This window comes from Sinocyclocheilus grahami, unplaced genomic scaffold, assembly GCF_001515645.1.
Source record: "Sinocyclocheilus grahami isolate Dianchi unplaced genomic scaffold, SAMN03320097.WGS_v1.1 scaffold868.1, whole genome shotgun sequence".
Classification (NCBI taxonomy): domain Eukaryota; kingdom Metazoa; phylum Chordata; class Actinopteri; order Cypriniformes; family Cyprinidae; genus Sinocyclocheilus; species Sinocyclocheilus grahami.
In genome coordinates, this window is record NW_015506047.1 from 432,606 (window position 1) to 459,668 (window position 27,063).

The following is a 27,063-nucleotide window of genomic DNA, read 5'->3' on the forward strand; positions in this document are numbered from 1 at the left end:
CTGTAAGATTTGGTTGAAATAGTTGTACAGCTCAAACGCACAAGTAATTGTATAAAAGCTTCACATTATTGCTTTTCAAATGCTCTTTCAAAAGTACTTCATTGTAAACTCCAAGCATGAGTATAAATTATGTTTATGGTAATTAACATGTAGCTTGATATGAGCTTGTATAATATTCCTTTAAGCAAACATCTGTTATTTCAATTATTACAAGAAACTATATTATGACCATATGGATAATACAATTCAAATAGAATTTATCTGAATCGATTTTCAATTTTGAAAAAAATTTTACATTAAAAAAGTAATATATCACACACAATAAAGTCAAACCATTTGATTGTGAATGTTCAAAGGCAATGAAATATATATGATATATATTGACAAAAATATACATTTCCCCCACCCATTTATTAAATTATGCCCGGAAACAATATTCTTCTTGTGTTTTCAACTACATGGTTTGACACTTTGGGAGAAGCATGAGTGTTTCTATGTTCACATAAAGGCTTGATCCCAATAACAAGTGCTGTTGTTTTATAGTCACTCCTCAGACTGCATGCCCATCTGTTTCAGCATCTTCTGCTCCCTCCGGTTTCTCATGCGCTCCTTGAAATCCTCCAGTTCTCGCCTCTGTTTCAGAATGAGAAACGCCACATGAAAAGCAGAATGTCATTGCAGCTCACTTGTATAATCTATGCATATTTTTAAGTACATTTGCAGCATTCCTGTGGGATGTTGCTGCTGAATAGTAAAATATCTACCTAAAGATCTGTTTAACCTAACCTAATAACCACTGCAACCACCCAAGCAAAAGCAGTTTGATTACAAGAGTGCATCAAATGAAAGAGAAAATACTTACATGCATTTTCTCATCAGGTGGGAAGATCTCCCTCTGAAAAATGTAATAATATAATCTGATCATATAACAGCAAGTGCATATATAGAATTGCTAAATATATAATACTACAATATTAAAAGGGACTTCTCAGTGCGATTATGAACCTTTCGCTTCACGATGTATTCCTCAAAATACTCCGCTTGGTTTGATATCCAAAACATCGCCACTGGAAACGACAGATACACCATCATCTGTTTCAAATGATAAACATCCCAAATCTGTTGATATTCACATCTGATCGGTTATTCACATACGTGCAGTGGTGAGCAAAGTGGGACGTTTACAGCTTCTGTGCGTCTTTTTAAACCCCCCCAAAGATGGTTTAGTCTTAGTCTATTCATATATAGTTTATTTAGACAGACCGACCTGCTTACAAGTGTAAATGTCATCAAACTCACCCTAAACACCTCTATTTGAACCCCCATGTCCTAGAGTTTGACAGGCACGCATTCAGGAACTTCCTGGTTTGTGAGATGTCAAAATAAAAGTCGCGCTGAACACGCACAGTAACTGCCTTATTTTCATGCGCAATGAAAATACTTCTCTGGGCATGTGTGTGTGTGTGTGTGTATTTATTTATTTTTTTACAAACATGTAATTGAATTGACTAAAAAACTCGAGATGTGTAATTCAAACTTGATTCTTGTAACAAACCATCTTCCAGCACTCTTTCCTCTTACGTAAGCCAGCTGCAGGCTTATGAAAGCGCGTGCAATCGCTGACCGGATGCAGGTGCAGCAATATGATGCAAGCATGCAGTAACTTTACATCAGATACAATCGTTGCTCCTTCAACCTGCAATATATATATATATATTTTTGCTTACCCACGTCTAATGAAATTTGAAAGAAATTCACGTAAAATAAAATGAACTTCCTCAAAATGACTCCTGTTTCAGTCATTTACGCCACTTTTATGGAAAAGGCGCATTGAAAGTGAATATTGACTGAGGCTGCGAGTCCATAATATTGTGCTATATTCTCCTTTTGAAAAGGTAGAGGTGAGAAAATGACCATTTTCAATTTTTTGGGTGAATCTCACAGAAACGGTCAAGAAATGTCCTGGACACATTTCACCCCAGAATCAAAGAGGGGAAAATCCAATTGCTTTATAGAAATCTTAAATTGGCATTTTCTTCACACAAAATTTGTTTTTGGGGTGAAACATGTTCCTACATGTACTTGAGATTCACCGTTATCCCTGGAGTTATCAAGCAGTACGACCCTTAATATAACTGCACAAGTTTCATATATTAAGGCACCAGTTTCTTTGCACCACTTCAACCTCAACTCTCTGAGGAGTGAAGACTGATATGCAACAACACAATGGACAACACAGCAGGTGGACTGTGCATAGAGCTGTTCAATTATAAAAGTGATGACAGGCTAATTTTTGTTTAATTTTAATTTTCTATAAAAGAGATGAGTTTATTTCATGATCATAACAGATTGAACCATTGACCTCGATAGCCAACACACATACCAAACAGTAATCGAGGAAAATGTTAAACAACCCCCCCCAAAAGAAAATAACAAAATACCTGAATAAAGCAAACTCTCTGCTGAGCTGGTCAGCACATTCTCTGGAGAATCCGAATCTATGGCACATAATGTCCAACTGTTACCATGGAAAAGAAAATACATGTAAAGGCTTGAAGGAATGAAGTGTTTCTCTTTTTTGAACTTTTACAGACCAAATTATCAAAAGAAAAAAATAGATATTTATATAAATGAACTTCATGAGGAAGAACAAGAACCAAAAAAAGTTCACAAAGCATGAAGTGTTGTTGCGATTGAAACCTCCGGGTAAGAACACCCTCCCCAGCCACATACCGACAACCGTACTGACATGACGTACACATCCAAACATCCTGACACACACACATGTACGTTGATGAAGATGATGATCGGACATGTCCTCTTAGCAGTTTCAAGAAAACGAAAAACTAAGTTGTTCGGTGTATAATTAAGAGGTCAAGCTAAAACTAGATTTAAACCTGAATATTGTAAATGGGTAAAATATAAAATGTTTACTTTCCTTTTTTTGTCTCTTAAACACAAGCTCTCGCCCCTAAACCCCCAATTTTCCCCTCCCTCGCCCTCCCAGAACATAATATATGCCAACTAGAATCGCAATACAATACAGGCACTGGAGAAAACACTATAAGAGAAAACTCAGAGGACCTGCCAAGGTCTTGAACTGTGCCCCCCGCCCCCTTTGCCGAGTCAAATAACAGAATTAGAACACATCCACTATAATCGAACAAGAACAATGATAAATCAGAACGGTTTGATTTTTTTTGTAGCTTTTTTTCCTTTCGAATTTTTTGTAATTATATCTAGCACAGCATACGGAGTTCTCTCTGTGCAGGTGTAATAAAATGATCTGTGAAAAGAAAAGAGGAGTCATGCAGAAACCAGCTGAGAGCTCCGTCGCGTTGGCCTGGTGTTCGCATGACGCTCTCAAACGCGTGTACCAGTTGCGTGTTCTTCTTCTATATGTATAATACACTTAAAATAGTTATCATATTCTTTAAATTATATTCAAACTAAAGGATACTCAGAAACCGCCCTTACAGGTCAACGCTCCGGCCCGTGGTGAGATTCCTCACCGGGTTTACATGAAAACGATGAGCAATGAAAGTATATCTCCATGATTCTGTCCTCAATTAACACTTGTCAGAATAATGCATATATTAGGGTTTATTTTCTACAAGGCTACCTAAATTTTTAATGACGAGTGGGGAGAACAAGAAAATATATTTATATATTTAGAAAGACATGTTAAGAGTGAAGCGTTTCGGGTCTCAGCTATCAGCATAAAAGGATATGGGTGTTTGGCATAGACATCAGAGGGTAAGGTGTTGGTAAGAGAGTTAAAAATATCTAAAAAAAAAAAAAAAAAAAAAAAGGAAAGAAAAACAACAACGAAAAAAAGAAACAAAAATACAACCAACCAATCAACCAAAACAGTAATTAAGAAAATACTTTTTTACAGTAGATCCTACATAATGAAAAATCTGCACATGATAACAGTGTGAACCACACCATGTTTAGTCATTTGTCACAGCCCCTGGTGAATATTGTTTGAGTTGTCGTGGTTACGAGGTGTAAGGCGAGCTGTACTTCCTCTCCCGAGGAAGATCATAAGTGCCCCCGATCCCATCCTGCCATTTGCCTCACGAAAAAGGGGTGGAAAGGATATAGCGAAAACGAAACGATGGGAGGGAAACCAAATCAAACAGGAAACAAAGACGTTTTCTAATCCCCCACAGACATCTGGCAGTCGATGGATGCCGTAGTACAGAGAATCAGTACATTTCATTGTTGTCGTTCAGATATTCCTCCGGCGATCACATTGTCCATTGCTCCCATATTCTGAATTAAGAGTCACACAAGTCCTTTCTTTCCCGCCATGGTCACAATGGCAAATCCAGGAGGAATGCCGGAGAGGCAGTGCCGTCCCAGTGTAAGGGTCCCTCTTTCTGCCAAGGCTAAAGGAGAGCTACAGCCTCCCTCTCAGGGCCTCAGCTTATGCATCGCTAGTTCAGCCTCTTCAGTGTTTCCTGTGGTCAGATGGGCTCTTTTTCCCCTTACTGCTTTGAGTTCATTCTGTCCGTGTAGAGGAATCCATGAGCAGTTTCGCAGTTTCTCACTTTCTCTCGCGCTTCAGAACAAGTTCTCCTCAAAGATAGCCATCAAATCGCTTTGGAAATTCATGTCAATTGTAGCTGCCATCTGTAGAGGTGAAGAAAACAAAAAGTGAATATTTCTGAATTAACAACACTGATAAGGAGATCTCCAATTAAATGCACGTGTTTATGGAAAAGTGATTAAAGAACAATTGGTACCAACTTTAGTACAAGGTACTGGTCAAAAGTTTGGGGTCAGCAAGACAAAAAAAAACAAAAAAACAAATCAAATCTTTTTATTCTGAAAGGATGCATTAAATTGATCAAAGTGACAGTGAAGACATTTATAATGTTACAACAGATTTTTACTTAAATATTGTTCTTTTGAACTTTCTATTAAAGAAATCTGCATCAGTTCCACAAAAATATTAAACTGATGTGAATATCTGAAATGTTTCTTGAGTTGCAAATCAACGTATTAGAATGATTTCTGAAGGACCATGTGACACTAAAGAATGGGGTAATTCAGCTTTGCATCACAGGAATAAATTACATTTGAAATATATTAAAATAAAAAAAGTTGAAATTGTAATCATATTTAATATTATTACTGTTTTTGAGCAAATAAATGCAGCCTTGGTGGGCATAAGAGACCTTTAAAAAAAATTGTACCAACCCAAAACTTTTGACAGCTAATGTGTCATAAGTGAGGTGACTGCAGCTGTAACTCACCGCCTCTCTCCTCCTCCTCTCCTGTTCCCGGCGACGTGCAAGCTCCCTCTGCTGATCAAGTGCACTCTGGGAAGCGGCGGGGGACTGGGGTGGGCCTTGGGAAGGCTGTGGGGCCGAGGGCGGTTGGGCCGGGTTCTGGGCTTGCGGCTGATTTTGGTGCTGCTGCTGTGGCGGCTGGACCTGCTGTTGCTCTGGCCGCCTGCGGGGCTCCTCCTGAGGCCTTCGAGGCGTCTCAATGGAGTCCTCCTCATCTCGTCCCCTTAAGACAGAAAGAAAATGTCTTGAAACTGCTAAACAGTCCTTTCATTAAAAAGAGTTTCTGAACAGCTCTCTTACCGAAGTTTCTCTTGTTCTCTGCGCAGACGGTCTTTCTCAGCTTGCTCGGCCTGGGCCTTCAGGGCTTTCTCTCGCTCTTCCTTCTCTCTGGCCGCACGTCGAAACTGTTCGAAGCTGTCGCTGGAGGACTTCAGACCAGACAAGGGAGTAGAGGTGGATTTCTGCGCCAGGCTTGCCCAGGAACCCATGTTCTTCAGTTTCACATCCTGGGGACCAAACGAAGGACACGTTATGAAGCATAGTAACGTAGCATAACCAGTCCAGAACTGCTGTATTCATTGAAATTACAATGAATTAAGTCGTCCCTTCCACCCACCTGTACCTTTTTAGGCGCCACAGGAGTCTTGTGCTCCTGTTTGAATTTCTCTTTGTCCTGCATGGAAGGTGGTGGACCGCGCTGCTCAGAGGAGCGGATGACAGGACGGGAACTTTCAAGTGGTTTCATATCTGCTTCTAAAACAAGATGATAAACAGTTAGTTCTGGTCCTCTAATTTGACTGGCAGAGCAGAACAGAGATATTTAATATAACTGCATTTAGACATTTCACTGTTTGTTTGTCTGTAGCATTCTGCCAGAGTATGTGAGAATTGTTTAGTGGAAAGAAAGTTGTGGGATTTTGCATGGGGTGCAGAACTTTTTTTTTATAGCACAACTTCAGTCAGATCTGTTTGTGCAATGCTTGTAAACAAAAACTGTAAAAACTACTCGACAGTTGATATTACTTGATATTAAACTTATTGTTTATTGTATTGTATAAAAGCAACTTGAGGAAGACTTGTGTAATTTTGAATGTCAGCTTATCAGCACAGTGTGCTTAGTGTGAACATGCATACTTTGAAACAGGAGTTTCACTCACTCGGTTGGCTGTGGCCTGGCATTGTGGGTTTACTCTCGGGGTGTTTGTGAGGGTCTTGTCTCATGGCTGGACTGAAGGGCTCACCACGCATCACAGGTGAATGGAGCAGCTTCTCTTCTTTAATGCCACCCAAAGCTGAAGGACCTTGCTGTGGTTCCTGAAGCAAACAAAGCAACAAACATACTTTTATAACATCACATCATAGACATCCATGTGGACAATGGAAACAACGTCCACAGTGTCAAAGCAAAGAAATGGAAATGGTACTGACCTTTTTGGCCTGAGGAGGGGACTGGTGGACTAAAGCATACTGAGAGATTTGAGGGGAATGCATCATGAGCGGGGAGGGGTTATCTCGCATGTGTGCTGTCGAAATAAAGACACCATTAAAATACAAATATTTACAGTGCTGTCTGATACATTTGAAACTGCAGCTATAAGGTACTCATTGTAAAGTAGTTGAGCTACAGACAAGTTCCACTACAAGTTACTGACAAAAAATAGCGGACTACTTTTAACTATTGATAGTAGCGGGATATTTTTAATTTTTTTAAAACAGGAAGAGCATTTTTCTGGCACAAAATAATGACAAGCATCTAAATCAATGTTTCAAAATGAAAAAAAATTTTAATCAGCAAAAAATTACAAAAATAAATATGACTATATATATATATATAAAACCACTTATTTAGTAAATTAGGCATTTTTATGGCAAATACAAAAAACAAAACAAAATAATCATCAAATATTGTGATAAATATTTAGCAGTTTAAGCATCCATTTCACTACCAAAAAAGTATACAACAATGAACAAATAAATAGTTTGATACTATTTTTTTAATTTCAGCAACTAAAGCTGTTAAATTAAAAACTATGGTTTAAAAGACTGTGTTACCTGAGTTATAGGAGTCAGACTTGTGTTGACGTGGAGAGTGATACTGCTGCTGTTGCTGGATAATCTGCTGTGCTTTTGTGGAGGGCATGGAGACTTTGTGTTGACTAGGCTGCGTTTGCGTGGTCTGGACATGGCCTTGAGAGAAGCTCAGCTGCTGCGAGTGCTGCATGTGTCTGGCCTGATGCTGCGAGAGCTGCGGGGAGGGCTGGTGTGCCGCTGCCGGCTGGGCTTGAGTCTGAACGGGAATCTGCGGTGGGGGCAGGGAGCTCTGCTGGCTCATCTGAGACTGAACCTGCACTGACTGCAGCAAAGACTGCTGGCCCGGCTGCTGCAACCTGCTCTGCAGAGACTGCATTAGTGATGTCGGCGGCTGCTGCTGCAGGCGGTTTGGCTGCACGTGCTGCAGGTACATGGGCAGGGTCATAGAGGGAACGGGCTCCTCGTCATCCTCTAGCAGCATCTGTGGGGGCTGGGAGGACAGCAGGCCCTGGGGAGTGAGCGTGGGTGGGGAGAGGGGCCGCTGGCGGATTTGCTGGGGAGGATGCAGGAGGTGAGGAGGGAGGGGGTGCTGGGGCTGAGGGGGTTGCTGGGACTGGAGCTGCTGCGGCAGGGTCTGCTGGGGTTGCTGCTGCTGCTGGGGCGTGCTTTGCTGCGGAGGTTTAAGAGGTAGCGGGGCTGCCCTATTACTGGGCCTTGAAGGCTGCTGGGGCATTGCGTTGTGCAGGGCTAGAGACCAACAACACAAAGAGAGAGGAAGACCACAAAAGCATGGTTAAGTAAAGGGTCAATATAGAACACCTGCAATTTTTTAATAATTTTTGTAAACAAAAGTGCAAGATAAAGTGAAGAATAGAGCCAATCAGAGAATATCTACACCAGTTTGGACCAATGAGAGGTGGGCAGTGTGAAAATCGACATGGTAGTCCAGCAATAGTCTAACCAATAGTAAAACTGGTAAATCCTATAGCCACGGAAGAAATTTACTTTTGTCTTTTTAATGTATTTTCTGGAATATATGTCACATTATTTGAAACATCCTGCAACGTATATTCAAAAGCGACTAACATAATGCAACTGACATCAAGCACACAAAACATGCATAAACAACACACAACATCTGGATTTGTGCCGAACGTGAGGTATGTGAGCCCAAGTTTATATGTACAGCATGTTTCCCTCATGCCGGTAGTTTCAGTTTCACTTTAAAGAAATTCATTTAGGCTTGGCATTTATTATAAATGCTGTTTAACATGAATCCCACTATCATTTGTTTTTTTAATGTGCTGTATTTGGAAGCATTACAAGTATGTGCAAAGCATTTGCTGTGAAGTGAGAGGAATGAAAATGTTAATAGTGTTTCTGAATGTTTATAAATGTTTCAGTATATATTTATCGGTGTTCCTGAATATAATACAATTTTTGTTTTTTTGCAAATTTGACCCAGTACATTCGGAAAGTACTCTACATCTAACCTAGTTAGGACATAGTATTAAGGTATTTCTGACTTAATAAACCGGATTTTTCCACTTACCTGGGGATGGGAGGATGGGGTGCTGGTTCAGGAATGGGTGGGTCTCAGGAGACACTGGGCCTCCTGGAGGGTGAGCGTTGAGGTGAGGAGGCGCAGGGGAGGGCGAGTCATTGGCATGGTGGGGAAGGTGCATGAGGGGCTGGACGAAGTGGGCCAGAGGGTCAAAGGAGTTTTCCAGGAGCTGCGAGGGCTCCAGAGCTGTGACGGGAGGAGGCATGTAAGCGGCGGGAGAAGGATGCTGCTGATGCGGCTTCAGCTGAACACTGGGCTGCAGTGCAGGGGTCTGGGGTTGATGGGGAACTTGCGGCTGAGGCACGCCTGAAGCCAACACCTGGTGATGAGCCTTCTTTCCTTCACCTCTCCCTCTCTTCTTCAGCTTAGAAGCCATCCCTGGGTTCACGAAGGAAGATTCTTCATGAAATGCAGCTTCTTGAATCATTTAACATTTACAAAGCATTAGAAATGCAGCTGTTCACGTTATGGAGCTACAGGGCTCACCTGTCTCTGAGTCTTCACTTTCTGAGGAGCTGGACTCACTGCTGCTGCCCATCTCGGAGGATGAGCCTTTTGTCTTTGCAGCACTCATTGCCTCCATGGTCTTCTCTGGAACTGAAGGACAAGAAACAATGAACAATGATCAATAAGAATATGTATGCACTTGGTATTTATGTTGATTTTGGGTGATGCAACGTAACAGACAGCATTAAATACAAGTGTAAAAAGGGATCCAATGTGTTTTAGAGACACTCTAGTTATGTTTACATGCACTGAATTGCCAAAAAGAATGAACCCAGTTCTATTTGAGCTTGTGAAATTTCTGTTTATATAAACCATAAACTTTACAATCAGATTCATGTATTCATCTACATGTGATGTCATGCATTCTGAACAAAACTTCAGTGCAGTCTCTTCCACTGACCAGTTTTTTTTTTTTTGTAAGATGTAAAACGAATGTAAATATACACATCATGACACTGCGCATGTGCACAAGGTGTTTTTCAATCTGACTGAGAAGGTAGTTGGATTCAAGCATTTACATGCTTAATTTTTTTCCTGTTGATTGGATTATTTCAGGTCTTCACCACCCCTTCCAATTTGACCAAAATTTCATTTGGGTAGAGCTCATTCGGATCAACTGTGGTGTTTACATGAAGGCTACCCAATCTAATGGAGCAATGAATCAAAGTATTAGGTTGCATGTTAATGTAACTAGTGTGTTGCAATTACTCAAAACTACCTACTGCGGTGGTCAGCACTTTATATGCACATATCAAATTTGGAAAGTCAATGCAAATGCATCCCAGACAACATTCTGGGACAGATGTGTCCAATCTTACTCCTGGAGGGCCACCTTCCAGCAGAGTTCAGCTCCATTCCCAATTAAACACACCTAAACCAGCTAATCAAGGTTTTCAGGATCACTAGAAACTTCCAGGCAGGTGTTTTGGAGCTAAACTCTGCAAGAATGTGGCCTAACAGCAGCATAATTGGACACCCCTTTTCTAGGATTACCTACAAGATAGTGTCAAACCAAGTGAATATGTACAGCCAATCCTCTGATATGGCTGAGCACTTTTGGTAGGACCACCAGAGACAGAAGTGTAAACAGGGCCTTAGCGTTAAAGAGGTTTGTAAAATCATTTATCTGCTGTGCTTTTGTGGAGGGCATGGAGACTTTGTGTTGACTAGGCTGCGTTTGCGTGGTCTGGACATGGCCTTGAGAGAAGCTCAGCTGCTGCGAGTGCTGCATGTGTCTGGCCTGATGCTGCGAGAGCTGCGGGGAGGGCTGGTGTGCCGCTGCCGGCTGGGCTTGAGTCTGAACGGGAATCTGCGGTGGGGGCAGGGAGCTCTGCTGGCTCATCTGAGACTGAACCTGCACTGACTGCAGCAAAGACTGCTGGCCCGGCTGCTGCAACCTGCTCTGCAGAGACTGCATTAGTGATGTCGGCGGCTGCTGCTGCAGGCGGTTTGGCTGCACGTGCTGCAGGTACATGGGCAGGGTCATAGAGGGAACGGGCTCCTCGTCATCCTCTAGCAGCATCTGTGGGGGCTGGGAGGACAGCAGGCCCTGGGGAGTGAGCGTGGGTGGGGAGAGGGGCCGCTGGCGGATTTGCTGGGGAGGATGCAGGAGGTGAGGAGGGAGGGGGTGCTGGGGCTGAGGGGGTTGCTGGGACTGGAGCTGCTGCGGCAGGGTCTGCTGGGGTTGCTGCTGCTGCTGGGGCGTGCTTTGCTGCGGAGGTTTAAGAGGTAGCGGGGCTGCCCTATTACTGGGCCTTGAAGGCTGCTGGGGCATTGCGTTGTGCAGGGCTAGAGACCAACAACACAAAGAGAGAGGAAGACCACAAAAGCATGGTTAAGTAAAGGGTCAATATAGAACACCTGCAATTTTTTAATAATTTTTGTAAACAAAAGTGCAAGATAAAGTGAAGAATAGAGCCAATCAGAGAATATCTACACCAGTTTGGACCAATGAGAGGTGGGCAGTGTGAAAATCGACATGGTAGTCCAGCAATAGTCTAACCAATAGTAAAACTGGTAAATCCTATAGCCACGGAAGAAATTTACTTTTGTCTTTTTAATGTATTTTCTGGAATATATGTCACATTATTTGAAACATCCTGCAACGTATATTCAAAAGCGACTAACATAATGCAACTGACATCAAGCACACAAAACATGCATAAACAACACACAACATCTGGATTTGTGCCGAACGTGAGGTATGTGAGCCCAAGTTTATATGTACAGCATGTTTCCCTCATGCCGGTAGTTTCAGTTTCACTTTAAAGAAATTCATTTAGGCTTGGCATTTATTATAAATGCTGTTTAACATGAATCCCACTATCATTTGTTTTTTTAATGTGCTGTATTTGGAAGCATTACAAGTATGTGCAAAGCATTTGCTGTGAAGTGAGAGGAATGAAAATGTTAATAGTGTTTCTGAATGTTTATCAATGTTTCATTTATCAGTATTTTACGGTGTTCCTGAATATAATACAATTTTTGTTTTTTTGCAAATTTGACCCAGTACATTCGGAAAGTACTCTACATCTAACCTAGTTAGGACATAGTATTAAGGTATTTCTGACTTAATAAACCGGATTTTTCCACTTACCTGGGGATGGGAGGATGGGGTGCTGGTTCAGGAATGGGTGGGTCTCAGGAGACACTGGGCCTCCTGGAGGGTGAGCGTTGAGGTGAGGAGGCGCAGGGGAGGGCGAGTCATTGGCATGGTGGGGAAGGTGCATGAGGGGCTGGACGAAGTGGGCCAGAGGGTCAAAGGAGTTTTCCAGGAGCTGCGAGGGCTCCAGAGCTGTGACGGGAGGAGGCATGTAAGCGGCGGGAGAAGGATGCTGCTGATGCGGCTTCAGCTGAACACTGGGCTGCAGTGCAGGGGTCTGGGGTTGATGGGGAACTTGCGGCTGAGGCACGCCTGAAGCCAACACCTGGTGATGAGCCTTCTTTCCTTCACCTCTCCCTCTCTTCTTCAGCTTAGAAGCCATCCCTGGGTTCACGAAGGAAGATTCTTCATGAAATGCAGATTCTTGAATCATTTAACATTTACAAAGCTTTAGAAATGCAGCTGTTCACGTTATGGAGCTACAGGGCTCACCTGTCTCTGAGTCTTCACTTTCTGAGGAGCTGGACTCACTGCTGCTGCCCATCTCGGAGGATGAGCCTTTTGTCTTTGCAGCACTCATTGCCTCCATGGTCTTCTCTGGAACTGAAGGACAAGAAACAATGAACAATGATCAATAAGAATATGTATGCACTTGGTATTTATGTTGATTTTGGGTGATGCAACGTAACAGACAGCATTAAATACAAGTGTAAAAAGGGATCCAATGTGTTTTAGAGACACTCTAGTTATGTTTACATGCACTGAATTGCCAAAAAGAATGAACCCAGTTCTATTTGAGCTTGTGAAATTTCTGTTTATATAAACCATAAACTTTACAATCAGATTCATGTATTCATCTACATGTGATGTCATGCATTCTGAACAAAACTTCAGTGCAGTCTCTTCCACTGACCAGTTTTTTTTTTTTTTGTAAGATGTAAAACGAATGTAAATATACACATCATGACACTGCGCATGTGCACAAGGTGTTTTTTAATCTGACTGAGAAGGTAGTTGGATTCAAGCATTTACATGCTTAATTTTTTTCCTGTTGATTGGATTATTTCAGGTCTTCACCACCCCTTCCAATTTGACCAAAATTTCATTTGGGTAGAGCTCATTCGGATCAACTGTGGTGTTTACATGAAGGCTACCCAATCTAATGGAGCAATGAATCAAAGTATTAGGTTGCATGTTAATGTAACTAGTGTGTTGCAATTACTCAAAACTACCTACTGCGGTGGTCAGCACTTTATATGCACATATCAAATTTGGAAAGTCAATGCAAATGCATCCCAGACAACATTCTGGGACAGATGTGTCCAATCTTACTCCTGGAGGGCCACCTTCCAGCAGAGTTCAGCTCCATTCCCAATTAAACACACCTAAACCAGCTAATCAAGGTTTTCAGGATCACTAGAAACTTCCAGGCAGGTGTTTTGGAGCTAAACTCTGCAAGAATGTGGCCTAACAGCAGCATAATTGGACACCCCTTTTCTAGGATTACCTACAAGATAGTGTCAAACCAAGTGAATATGTACAGCCAATCCTCTGATATGGCTGAGCACTTTTGGTAGGACCACCAGAGACAGAAGTGTAAACAGGGCCTTAGCGTTAAAGAGGTTTGTAAAATCATTTACCGGCGGGTTTCTTATTCTTGCGAAGGCAGGACGACACATATCTCTCCAGTTCCCGCAGTGTAGAAGGCTTCAACGTCTCAAAGTCTATCTCAATCTCGTCCGGGTTGGAGTTCTTTAGCGAGGGTTCGCGGGACTGGATAATGTGGACCACACGGCCCAGCTTGTCTCCAGGCAGCTTGTTAATGTCCAGACTCAGCTGTCTCTTTTCTTCATAGGACATAGGCTTACACTTCTCTCCAACAGGCATGCCTGCCATTGCGGCTCCTCCACTCAGACCCAGATCCTCCTCAGGATCCAGGCTCACCACAGGTAGCAGGGTTGGTGGAGCAGCACCTGGGGGAGCCATGGAGCGACTGCCCTTACCTCCCTCCTTCTTGCTATAGGGCATAAGACAACAAGAACTTCTCATTTTTAATGACACTATACAGTTATTGGGTAAACAGCAAAATTCTCAGACTCTCCACATTGATAAAAGTGATTAAACCATGTAATTTTGGATACTTTCTTGCCTGAAATTTGTATTACCAAATATAGCTCACCTCAGCTTCTTGGGCTTCTTAGGCAGAGGATCCTTGTTCTTAGGCTTTCCTTGAGCCTTGAGGGTAGGAGGCGGCTCCAGGATCTCTTCCAGTGCAGGCATAACTCCCGCTTTCTTTTTGTGCTTGTCTTTCTTCTTCTCCTTCTTTTCCTTCTCTTTTTTCTTTGGTTTGCTGACCTGAGGCTGGGACAAGGCAGCCAGCTGCTCATGAACCGCTTTCAGCTGAGCAACAAAAGAGAAGAAACAAAACAGGGAGATTAAATTCTTCTCAGGGGGACAGTATCGCATCTTTGTAAAGTGTAAACTTTTCTACACTTCTAGTATCTATGGTGACAGATCTTTCGGCCAGCTTGTCCTTGAAAAGACTTCTTCCTTGGGTACGTGCTGGCAAAAACTAAGCATAGATCTGCTCACCTGCTCCTGAAGCTCTGCTAGCCTCTGGGCTCTCTCCTCTTCAGAGTCATCCGTGGAGGAGTCAGATTCAGATGAGGAATCACTGGAGCTGTCAGAGGACGAGGCCGTGCCCATGGGTGGCTGTGTCTTGACAGGAGCCTGGTGGAGCACTGGCGCAGGAGCGGGTCCCAGCATTTCCTCTGGCTCATCGGGCATTTTAGCAAAACGCATCTCAAACACATCCTACAAAAAGAGAAAACCTTTTGATGATCTAGTATAAGACGCTTCTCATCTTCATTTAAGAATTCAGCAATGTGCACTTTGATACATTCTGACAACATTATAGAAACTATAAGAGTGGAACATTACTGTTAATTTTTTTTGCCGCGTTCACAGATTTCATTTCTCAACCACTTTCACACTTCTGTCAATTAGGGTCAGAAATTAACAGGGGCTTAGGGGCCAAAAAACCCACCCAAAATCAAGTTAAGGGGCCAAAAAAAACCCCGGCTCTTCACAATTAGACTAAATCTATTACGACTGTGGAGATTAAAGTTAAGTGTGAAAGTGAATGAAAAGTGTAGATTGCAGCATTACATTTAGATCTGCTCATGTTACATTCAATTTCTTTTTACATGTTTCTTTGCAGCATTCAGCATTACTTACACTAGACTGAAGTCATGGACCACTTTAGTGATAGGAAACATTTTCTTTGCTTGCTTTCTGTATATAGTTTATTCCCAGTTTGAATAACGTTTTTCAATCTACTAAAATAACCATTAAATCATCTTGATTTTATAATGTGTAAAAAGCAATAAAGTAATTCATAAACTGTTTTTAGGTTTTGTTTACATAGCCAGAATGACAAGTCTTCTCCCAAAACACAAAAACATTATTTTATGCAGTCTACTGTTCAACACTAAAAATTATTACATATCATGAGCAAAGATCAACAATTACTTTGCCATAATATTGCCCGGTAGTAAGTTGCTGTTCTTTATTTGTACAATTTATATACTTTATGCATGCTATTTACTTGAAAATAAAAAATAAGGGTCAAATATTGCCCCTTAAAGGGTTAGTTCACCCAAAAATGAAAATCAGCCCATAAATTACTCACCCTCAAGTCATCCTAGGTGCATACGACTTTCTTCTTTCATACGATTCCAGTCGGAGTTATATAAAAAAATTGTCTTAGCTGTTTAAAGGGGTCATATGATGCAAGGCATCACAATATGTTAAGGGGCGTAACATTTCCGTCACACGCTTGAGGTATTCAGCCAATCACAACGCACTGGATAGCTGGCCAATCAAAGCACACCTCGCTTTTCAGACCGATGAGCTTTGTAAAAATTGTGTTTCAGAAAGGCGGGGCATAGAGGAGAAACAATAATGTACATTATGTGGAAAATAATGTCTTTTTTTTAACCTTAAACCGCATAAACATTTCATTACACCAAATAATGTTCTTTTTAGCAACATCATATGACCGCTTTAATGGCACTCAGCAGGTGTTGCATGCATCAGTCCAAAAGCACTTAATTAAAATGCACCCATCCATGCGTTTTTGTAAGAAAAATATCCATATTCAAAACGTAATAATCACTTTAATGTAGCTTGCGCTCACTGTTGTTCACTGGAAGCAGTTCCGGGCGGATGACGGATGAGGTCAGCGCTGTGCACGCACCGGTGAGTCTCGTGAAAACCAACGTTTGTTTACAGGAGCAAAGGAAGCAAAGTTTCCTTACTTTAGCAAAGGAAAACTAGTCTCCTCTTGGCTTATATCGAAATCCTCCGACATTCTTCTTTACAAATCCTTGTTTTGAACTTCTAATTAGTGACCGTTGTTTTGTTTTGATCTCTCCCCTGCGCTTCCACGTGCGTCACTTCTGAGCGGCGCATGCGCAAAGCCAACCTCCATACGTCATCCGCCCGGAACAGCTTCCAGTGTACAACAGTGAGCGCAAGCTACATTAAAGTGATTATTACGTTTTGAATATGGTTATTTTTCTTACAAAAACGCATTGATTCGCTACAGAAGGCCTTTGTTCACCCCCCGGAGCCATGTGAGAGACTTTTTTTTAATGGATGGGCGCATTTTAATTAAATAACGAAGAAAGTCATATACACCTAGGATTACTTAAGTCAAGTAATTTATGAGCTAATTTGAATTTTTGGGTGAACTAACCCTTTAATGGAGAAGTTAATTTCTGACCCTGCTGTCAGTGCATCGCTAGATTTACTGGATACCACAATGACAGGTAATACAGCATGGTCTACCGCGAGTCACTTACATAATGTAAACACGGACAAGCCAGCTAAACGCCTGACTAGGAAAAAAGACTTGTCATGCAAGCCATAATGTACACAGTGTTTTGCAGGTATACACGTACCTGCAGTTTGCGTGCCATAGCCACCACTTCATGGTCTGGAGGGTTGTACTTGTAGCAGTTGGAGAACATTAACCGTACATCTGCTGCAAACTCCTGAGCATCTCTGTACTGTCTGTTTTCCAACATTTCCTGTACAACCACAGAGAAAACTGAATGGATAAGAACGGAAAGCAAAAGTGGCTCATCGTCTGATTGAGAACCAGCAGCTGTATTTTCACCTTAATAGCGCTGAGGTCCATGGGATGCTTGATGATGTCATGGTAATCGTGTAGCCCTAAAGCATCCACATCCACTGGCTTGTAGAAGGGCCAAGCGTATGCTGCATGCTTCTTAGCAAACATGTCTTTTACAATGCCGGAGCAGTAGCGTAGCTGCTCTTGTTGCTTGGGGCTGTGGGTCCCAGTGGCGGGTGTCCAATGATGCTGGGAGTCTGGTGCCTCTTTTTTGGGTAGTTTGCTTGGTCGTGTACTATCCCGGCGTGGCAGAGTCTTTCCTGACTTTGACTCAGCAGGCGAGGACTCGTTCAGCGGATCGTTTGCCGTAGGTGTCGTGGTGTCTGCTTTCCTTTTCTGACTTTTTCTCTGCTGCTGATGAAAAAAAGCGAGTGAGGACAAAGACACAAGACTAAAAACAAGAAGAATGACACTGTGTTTGAATGTTATGAGTCAACTTACTTTGGGAAGCATTGGGATGGGGCTTTGTAGAATAGGAGGAGCGCTCTGCTGCATGTGCACGGGCGGCAGGGCAGTTTGGGTCGGAGGAGGCACAGCTGTCATCAAGGGGACCTGTGGGTTGCAGTCTGTGGGGCCCATAGAAAAAGGTGGCCCTAATTGAGGCGCAAGGGGAGGATGTGAAGGGAGCGAGGGGGGCACTCGAAGGGGCAAGGCTTGCATGGTGGACTGGGGAGGTAAAGTAGGCGGACCTTGCGGTGGTCCTCTCGTTTGTGGCCCAGGGGCAAGACTGGAAAGGCCACGTGTTTGAGGGTTTGCATGCGTAGACTCCAGGCCAGGTGCAATCTTCAGGTTCATGTCTAATAATACAGAGAGACAGAATACAGAGGAATTAAAATGATTAATTTTAGAGCCATTAGGTGGAGCTTGACATCCAGCTCCCCCTCGGTGGAAGTAATGGGTGGAACTAGACACTCCAACCACACCCTAACCATACCCTTTCGCTAAACATAACTACACCCATTAGGTTTACAGAGGTGTAGCTCGACTGGGTAAAGCTCCACCCATTACATCCAGATAAGGGGAGCTGGATGTCGTTTGGCTCTGCAGTGAGCACTACTTGGGACAGACAATGAAGCCCAAATGATCTTCTGGCCACAGCAGTTGTGTAGGATCCCTAAAATGGTAGCAGTGTGAGTGGCCCTCAGGTAAGAGAGAGTATGAGACTTATACCTGGATCCTTCCTGCCCCGGCCACGACCCTTGCCGGATGTGGTCGTCAACTCAATCTCCTGCTGGGGCATCTCTGAAATCTTGTGGAGGAACGCCTTCTCCAGTGCTTCTGCCATTAAGACTATGTCATCCCCAGGCTGCAGGGGGCGACACATACCATTAACCACACGCCTAAACACACCACTATGATCCATTATAAATGATGGGAGCAGAAATGTGAACCAGTACCTTATTGTAAATGTAGCAGTTAGTAAACATGGTGTTGAAGTCTTGAATACATTCTTGGGCATTGATATAGTAACTGTTCTCTAGGCGTTTCTTGATTGTTCCCATGTCCATAGGATTTTTGATTATCTTGTAATAGTCCTAGTGAGAGGAAGTTACAAAAGTCAGCATAACACATCACAATCCATAACTTTCATCATCATAACGACCTTATTGTTTTTTAATAACAGCAAACAGCTTTCCATGGAGAACATTTTGATCTCAAAAGGTGCCTTTCACACACAACACATCTTTGCAACTAAAAACATGCCTCCTCAGAGCTCGCAAAATTTCAAAATCCCTGGTAGCCCTTCGGGCAGGTACTCTTCAGATTTTAGTAGCCCGAAAATTAATTTAACTAGCCCAAATAAAATAAAAAAAGGCCTTTTTTTTTAATATAGAAAATCAGATAAGAGTTTAAATGCCAATCAAAAATATTTTCAGTACACAAATATCAACAAATATGAAGGAAGGAATTTTATTTCACTATTTACAGGGTATCTGCAGAATTTAAAAAAATAAATTTAAGATGATTTATGACCCATTTTAAGAGCTGCACAAGTAAAATGAACAGTATGAGTGGGGCTGGACAATGTCTAAGGCAGGGGTGGCGAACGTCAGTCCTGGAGAGCCGCAGCCCTGCAGAGTTTTGCTTCAACCATAATCAAACACACCTGAACAAGCTAATCACGGTCTGAACGGTTACTAGGAAGCTACAGGCAGGCGAGTTTTAATTAGGGTTGGAGCTGAACTCTGCAGGGCTGCGGCTCTCCAGGACCGGAGTTCGCCACCCCTGGTCTAAGGTAACACAGTATTGAGCCATAAAATAACATGATTTACAGTTCAGATACAGGTTTTCACAAAAACAAATCTTATACAACAGCATTTCAGCCTTTAGACCATTTTTATGAAAAGAGATAAATCAAGAATATAAATTATGTCAATTTAAAATGTATAAATATTACCGTCTTAATTGTTTAGATTTTTAGAAGGCACATTAACTTCTTTCTCATTTACAACTCTGTGTTTGCTGCGTAAAAACATGAGTTGATATTTGCATTGATCTGACCATAAACAGCAAGAAAGGCTTATTGGAAATGCAAATTCACTCTATGCCACGAGTTGGCTCCAATATTGCGGTTTCCCCGGTAACGGCTGTACACAATGCAGCTCCGGGCTCATAAAATTAAAATGCCAAGGACACGTTTCTGAGGACAGTGACTATAGAATACCCTTAAAGGCACTTTTGGGACAGTCGGTTCCCTTCAGATACATTCAAATAAAGACATCCGCACCGCGTTTTGACTTGAAACGTGCAGCGCTCATATTTATTAAATAACATCATTGCCTTTTGAAGTTTAATCCAGCCGTATCGCGACTCTTGTCTTTCCGTCCCCAACTGTAAGACATCTTGAAATTATAATTAAGACATTTCTTATGCCATTTAACGTATTTAAAACTTATGGCCTTAAGTTTGATACAACTCACTTTAGGAGTTTTTAAGGACCCGCGGGAGATCTGTATTGAAGATAGCCCGTCGGACAGAGTGGTGATACATTTTGTTAGCCCAACTGGAAAACACAATAGCCCCGGGACGTCGGGCTAGCGATTTTGCGAGCCCTGCTCCTCCGCCATGTTGCAGTCAAATAAAACCGTTGGCATGCCAACTTGCTACTGCAAACAAAACAAAGCTCGCAACACATGCCCTTCTGATTGGTTCACCGTTTTGGAACTAACATTGATGAATGGTGCTGCATGCAAAAGTTGGAATTCTTTTAACTTGACAACATCTTAACGCAGCGGTCAAGTGCGAGATGCTGCAAAACATGCGAGACGCGAGTGTAACGGTCATACATGTCCGCCTAGCCTGTGTTTACATAGAAAAACAATGGAAAAGTAGCGCAATGGAATAGAAAAACACGTTCTGTGTGGATGCCCCCTAAGAGTACTCAAAAGCTAATTTTCCACCAATAGTGTGATGCACAATCTAGAACTTTTCCACCATTCCCATTAGGGATGCACGATATTGGATTTTTGCCGATATCCGATATTTTTCAACTCTTTTGGCCAATAGCCCATGCTGATAACTATATATTTCCTTTTGTTTGGAAACAACACCAAGTTTCTCCTGTGCGGAAATTATAAGCAAATTATTTTTGATTTTGGTTAGTTTTTAACAAGAACTTATTTGTTAGAATAAAATAAACAATAATGAAGTTATTTTATAATTACAATACATTAAAGCTTTGAAAAAAAAAAAAACTATAACTATATATCAATCAGATATAGCAAAAGAGTTGTCAAAATTCTGAAAATATTTTAGAGCTCATAATTTGTTTAAAAATATAACATTACACATTAACAAATAAATCAGTATATATAAAATTATTTAATTTACAAGTGTCATGTTTGTGATTTTTTAAATTCATGTAAGCTATAGCTTCTTACCTTTAAATAAAAAAACATACTCATGATTTTAAGACATCTATTACTGCTTTATTTAATCAGAAACTCAGTCTAAATGTTATTTGTGTATTTTACCTGTGCGGAAATTATAAGCAAATTATTTTTGATTTTGGTTAGTTTTTAACAAGAACTTATTTGTTAGAATAAAATAAACAATAATGAAGTTATTTTATAATTACAATACATTAAAGCTTTGAAAAAAAAAAAAACTATAACTATATATCAATCAGATATAGCAAAAGAGTTGTCAAAATTCTGAAAATATTTTAGAGCTCATAATTTGTTTAAAAATATAACATTACACATTAACAAATAAATCAGTATATATAAAATTATTTAATTTACAAGTGTCATGTTTGTGATTTTTTTAATTCATGTAAGCTATAGCTTCTTACCTTTAAATAAAAAAACATACTCATGATTTTAAGACATCTATTACTGCTTTATTTAATCAGAAACTCAGTCTAAATGTTATTTGTGTATTTTACTTTCATTTTATTAAAAATAGACCAACAGCACCCCCTATGGAATTAAAACTCCTTACCGAACAGGCGTTAGGACCCGGGGGAGGCTGCCGCTGCTATTATTGTTTCACACACTGAACGCTTCATTCTATACGTGCATTCTCGGTTTAAATGCAGCTATCCAAAACAGTGAATCTAATTACCATTCAGGCAAAACTTTGCTTCAAAAATTAGTCACACTGCTGACGTGATCTAATCGCTAGCACACCCACAGCACATGTGAGTTAACCTATTCCTCTAATCAGCAAGACACGTTGGATTAATGTTTCATATCGGGCCGATGTACAGTCGTGGTCAGAATTATTGGCACCCTTGGTAAATATGATCAAAGGTGGCGGTGAAAATAAATCTGCATTGGCATTGCATTAATCATTTTGATATTTTATTTAAAAAAATTCACATAAATCCAACCTTTCATTGGAGAATAAGAATTTAAAATGGGGGGAAATATCATTATGACATACTGTAAATGTTTTTCTCAAATACACGTTGGACACAATTATTGGTACCCCTAGAAATTCTTATGAGTCATGAAAAAAAAATACCTTAATGTACCGTGAAACCGGTATAATTTAGAAAAATACCGTGATATAAATTTAAATTCCCTTAATCAGCCATCACAATGAGAAAAACCAAAGAATATATTTCTGATGTGCAGCAAAAGATAATTGAGCTTCACAAATTAGAAAGTGACTATAAGAAAAGAGCTAGAGCAGTGAAAATTCCATTTCCACCATCAGGGCAATAATTAAGAATTTTCAATCAACAGAAAATATTACAAATTTGCCTGGAAGAGGACGTGTGTCTATATCCTAATGCATCCTAATGTCCTAATGCACGGCGAGGAGGAGAGTTTGAGTGGCTAAAGACTCTCCAAGGACGGACCACAGCTGGAGAACTGCAGAAAATAGTTGAGTCTCAGGGTCAGAAAACCTTAAAAAAAAAAAAACTCAAACAGCACCTACACCACATGTTGTTTGGGAGGGTTTCAAGAAAAAAAAAAAAAAAAATGCTCTCATCCAAAACCAATCCCCAGCATATTCTGTTGTCAGACATGACTGGAACTTAAAATGGGACTGGCTTCTATGGTCAGATGTAACTAAAAAATTAGCTTTTTAGCAACAAACACTCAAGATGGGTTTGGTGCACACAGGGATAAAAATTACCCCATGTGTACAACGAAATATACTGCTGTATTTTTAATGTTGTGGGCCTGCTGGAGGTCCTGGACCTTTTGTTTAGATACATGGCATCTTTGATTCTATCAAATACCAAAAGATAAAAAAATCAAAAAGTGACTGACTCCGTTAGAAACCTTGTAATGGGCCATGTTTGGATCTTCCAACCGGACAATAATCCAAAAACAAACCTTAAAAACAAAACAAAAATGTGTCACTGGGCACAAAACCAAGCTTCTGCTATGGCCATTCCAGTTCCCTGACCTGAACCCTATAAAAAAAATGAATGGGGTGAACTGAAGAGGAGAAGCACCATCATGGAGCTGGGAGTCTGAAGGGTCTGGAGAGATTCTGGATGAAGGAATTGTCTCCGATCTCTTGTCAGGTGCTCTCTAACCTCATCAGGCATTATAGGAGAAAACTCAGAGCTGTTATTATGCCAAATGGAGGTTTCAAAAAGCATTGAATAAAAGGGTGCCGTTAATTGTGTCCAATGTGTATTAGAGAAAAACATTTGTCAATGATATTTCTCCCCCATTTTAAATTCTTATTCTCCAATGAAAGGTTAGATTTATGTGAATTTTTTAAATAAAAGATCAAAATTATTAATGCAGATTTATTTTCACAGCCGCCTTTGATCATATTTACCAAGGGTGCCAATAATCCTGACCACGACTGTACATTCAAAGCCATTATCGGCCGGTTCCGATATCGGTCAGATAATATCGTGCATCTATAATTCCCATCACAGGAAAGACAGCTCTGAGCCAGAGAAACAGGCTCTGCAACAGCCACAACAACCTGCTGGTCTTGAATTAGGAACTGCTAACGTCAGAGTACAGAGGGCGGGAAAATGACTTCAAGTTTTTAAAACACACACTCGTTCTGGTAAACAAAACTAGAATGCATGTATACTGCGAATACTGTTGGCTCAGTGACGAATTGTGTATGCTCCTCTATCTTAAATCGCTTTGGATAAAACTTCAGCATGTATACACAATCAGCCTACAATTGGCCTCGGTGTTGTGCACACGCTCTGAAAGTGTCATCTTCGGTAGATCATTAAAAAGATAGATTCTTTTGATTATTCTTTTATATGTCAGGCTTTGCAAAAACCTGCAGTCACTGCTTGATGTAAGTGTACTTACTGATATGGTTTGTTTGCGAGCAGGTTATGAAGTAACATTCTGTAAATTAGGGGTGTCGAAATTAATCGTTTCTACGATGCATCGCGATGCAGATGAGGACGATTCGGTATCGGTTCAGTAATAGACCATAACTGATTATAACGTACTGGCGCTTTTCTGATGTCATTTGTCGCATGCGTGCTTTGTCGCGGTAGCACACAATGGCGGAGGGAGGCGAGACGAGAGTGAGTAATTAAAAATGCTCCAACTACTTTAAAAGTCGACATCAGACCATTCCAAAAATGGCAGATGGCTTACGTATTGCATTACGTATCGCGTATTCCATAGAAACAGTCGCTAATGAGGCATCTACATATATATCTATGGTAATTAGGGATGCACCGACATTAAAATTTTGGCCGATACCGATAACCGATTATTCTTTATTTTTGAAAGCCGATAACCGATATGTTGGCCGATAAATCTATATCCAAATTGTTATATACTTTTTGAGAGCCTGATTACAAAAAAGGTCTCATCATTAAAAGCCACATCCCAAACACTTCAACATAAGCAGCCTAGTTTGAACGGTGTACGTTTTAAAAATATTTTTACTCTCCCATTACCAAATTTAGTCATAAAAAAGCCTTACAAATAAATAAAATTATGCATAAATAATGCAAACAAGTCACTGGACATCATTACACGTGTAAAGAATCAAAATGAATGTGCCATAGATCAATAAAACGGAATAGCCTCTGCACGGACAATAATTAAATGATTTTAATTACTAAACCATATTGTTGATGAAAATAATAAGAGAAAAATACAAGTGGTTGTTGTTATTAATAATATATCAATGATTTTGAAAAAGTAACAAATTAATACCACTGTTTTAAATAGCAGCCGTTGAGCTGCACGTGCTGAAGCTGAAGAGCTGAATGAACATGGTAAACTGAAGCGTTTTGCTGGCAGCTTATTTAACTCAAGGAAATGCATCCTGGGATTAATATTAATACAACATAAACATAATATTATAACTTATATATGTACAAAATGATGCAGTTATTGTGTGCTATAGTCAGAATGTGTGATCCTGTTGTGGATGCGCTCTTCCCATATCAACGCGCTGAAACACGGCAACTAAACCCAAAGAATTCACAACGTTTTATTATAATAATGTTCTCATTAGAATGTTATATACACGACATTCCCAATCATAGTTATTAATGTTGTGCACTGCTGTTTGAGCTGCGTGTGCTGAGCTAAAGATGATCACCGGTAAACTGAAGCGCTCTTTTAACTTAACCAAACGCATTCTATATGAGATAAATCAGATATACATCAAATAAACACAATATTACAATGTACAATTGCACAAAAGGCTGCAAACAAACAAGGCGCATCTGAAGTGTCTCTGAAGGAAATAATGCATTATTTATCGGCTTTAAGATATCGGCCAAATTTTCTTATCAGGCCGATACCGATAACAGAAAAAATGAGCCGATATGGGCCGATACCGATATGGTGGCCGATATATCGTGCATCCCTAATGGTAATACCACTATCTTGACAAACCACGTCAGCCGTTTTCACCCTGAGCTGTTAACGCCCGTCAGTGCCAAGGTGGACCCAGCTCAGACAAAAATTATACATTCAAGAAGCATGTTTTCTTTGAGCAGGTAAAATTAAAGGTTCAGTTCATATATCTGACTGCTTGTATTTATTGACAAAATTGTAGGCTATACATGTGAATTATAATTGAAAATTGAGGATGCAGTGCATCGTCAATGCATCGTGATATCAAATTGAACCGAATCGATGACATGATAATCGTAATCGAACCGTGAGACCAGTGTAGGTTCACACCCCCACTGTAAATGCAGGGCAGTTCAAAGACCAAATAGCACATCATCAAACAGATGATCTTCTAGCACCATTTCAGTGGCAAAACAATTGCAGTAAAAGTCAGTGCAGCTACGCTGTCTGACAGGATCTGCTCATTAGACATAACAGGACTGTAAATGGACAGTTAGTTCACTCACAGGCAGATTCAGCTTAATGGCATCAACAGGAGAATGGAAAGGCCAAGCGAACTGGTGCTTCCAAAGAGTCTTCAGCACCCCCTTCAGCAGGTACTGCAGCTGGTTGGTCTGGCGCTTTGGCCGGGAAGGGTTAATGATTTCTGGGGTGCAGGGGTTGAAGATGCCAGGGGCCTGGGACAAGGGCTGCCCCTGACTGCTGCTGCTCCCTGACATCTGCAATGCGTCCAGGCCGTCCCCCATACTGGTGGGGTGGATCGCGGGCAGAGGGGCGAGAGGGGGTGGGGCAGGACACCACTCGTTCAGTCTCGAGCCAGGCGCGGGCTCCACAGGGAGAGCACCGCTAATTCCATTGCACTCCTCGCTGGGCTCTCTGTGAAGGAAGCAAATCACAGTCATTAGCTCTTTAATTTGCATCTATGCCATCTGCATCAGATCCATCACTGTAATCATCACTATCATCTCAATTATACTTAACTACCAGCACATATCCTCTCTGCCCCCCAAAACAGCATTATTCAAATGGTTCATGTTTGCTTAAGTAATTGCCCGTAGATTCTCTTAATTATCCTCCGATGCGGTCTGAATCATTTACATAGTCTGCAAGTCTCATACTGGGTTTTGGACAGCTGTTATTACTCTGTAACACGTCCAAGTAGGTGCCGTCAGGCCATTTAATTACTGACATGGATACTAGCAATTTTTTCTTCCATATTGTGAAGTGCATCTGAGTGAAATGGACCATCGGAAAAAAAACAAACAATGTAGGGTGGGGACTTGCATGGTTCTGTGCTTAGGTTGTTAACTGGATGGAGGCAGATGTGAACGAGAGCTTGCAGTCGATTGTAAGAAAGGGGCAGAGTTTAAGTCAACTAAATGATTGGAGAAGTCCGGCATGTGTTATCAGAGAGAAGACTGTCACTTCACTGGAAGATCAAGCTATTACTTCAAATTACGAGGTAAAAAAAAAATGCATAGATAAATTGATCAATAACATGAATTTACAGAAACTATATAGGGGAATTTTAATTTCATGCTGACTTTAACGTTGAAACTGAATAGTTGATTCTGCTGATACCTAAAAACTACTAT

At 41.1% G+C, this 27,063-nt stretch overlaps 2 protein-coding genes across 4 annotated transcripts; both read right to left on the reverse strand.

Annotated features, from left to right (window-relative positions):
- Positions 1-311: 311 nt before the first annotated feature.
- LOC107563330 (protein PET100 homolog, mitochondrial-like) lies at positions 312-1,362 on the reverse strand. Of its 2 annotated transcripts, XM_016248182.1 has the most exons (5): positions 1,300-1,355; positions 1,156-1,198; positions 1,006-1,067; positions 863-895; positions 312-633 (listed from the first exon to the last, which is right to left on the reverse strand). In XM_016248182.1, the coding sequence occupies exons 1-5, from the start codon at positions 1,324-1,326 to the stop codon at positions 544-546; spliced, it is 255 nt and encodes an 84-aa protein (XP_016103668.1). In that variant the 5' UTR covers positions 1,327-1,355; the 3' UTR covers positions 312-543. The 2 variants fall into 2 exon arrangements, with proteins under 2 accessions (XP_016103668.1, XP_016103669.1); XM_016248183.1 differs by lacking the exon at positions 1,156-1,198 and having other exon boundaries at positions 317-633; positions 1,006-1,092; positions 1,300-1,362.
- A 928-nt stretch (positions 1,363-2,290) lies between these two features.
- LOC107563328 (bromodomain-containing protein 4-like) lies at positions 2,291-27,063 on the reverse strand. Of its 2 annotated transcripts, none has more exons than XM_016248177.1 (19): positions 25,975-27,063; positions 18,599-18,736; positions 18,372-18,507; positions 17,643-17,998; positions 17,187-17,555; positions 16,969-17,097; positions 14,597-14,818; positions 14,184-14,404; positions 13,645-14,021; positions 12,497-12,607; positions 11,999-12,388; positions 10,559-11,190; positions 7,353-7,446; positions 6,729-6,823; positions 6,458-6,614; positions 5,917-6,053; positions 5,601-5,806; positions 5,265-5,523; positions 2,291-4,638 (listed from the first exon to the last, which is right to left on the reverse strand). In XM_016248177.1, the coding sequence occupies exons 1-19, from the start codon at positions 26,386-26,388 to the stop codon at positions 4,570-4,572; spliced, it is 4,512 nt and encodes a 1,503-aa protein (XP_016103663.1). In that variant the 5' UTR covers positions 26,389-27,063; the 3' UTR covers positions 2,291-4,569. The 2 variants fall into 2 exon arrangements, with proteins under 2 accessions (XP_016103663.1, XP_016103664.1); XM_016248178.1 differs by having other exon boundaries at positions 7,353-7,416; positions 10,529-11,190.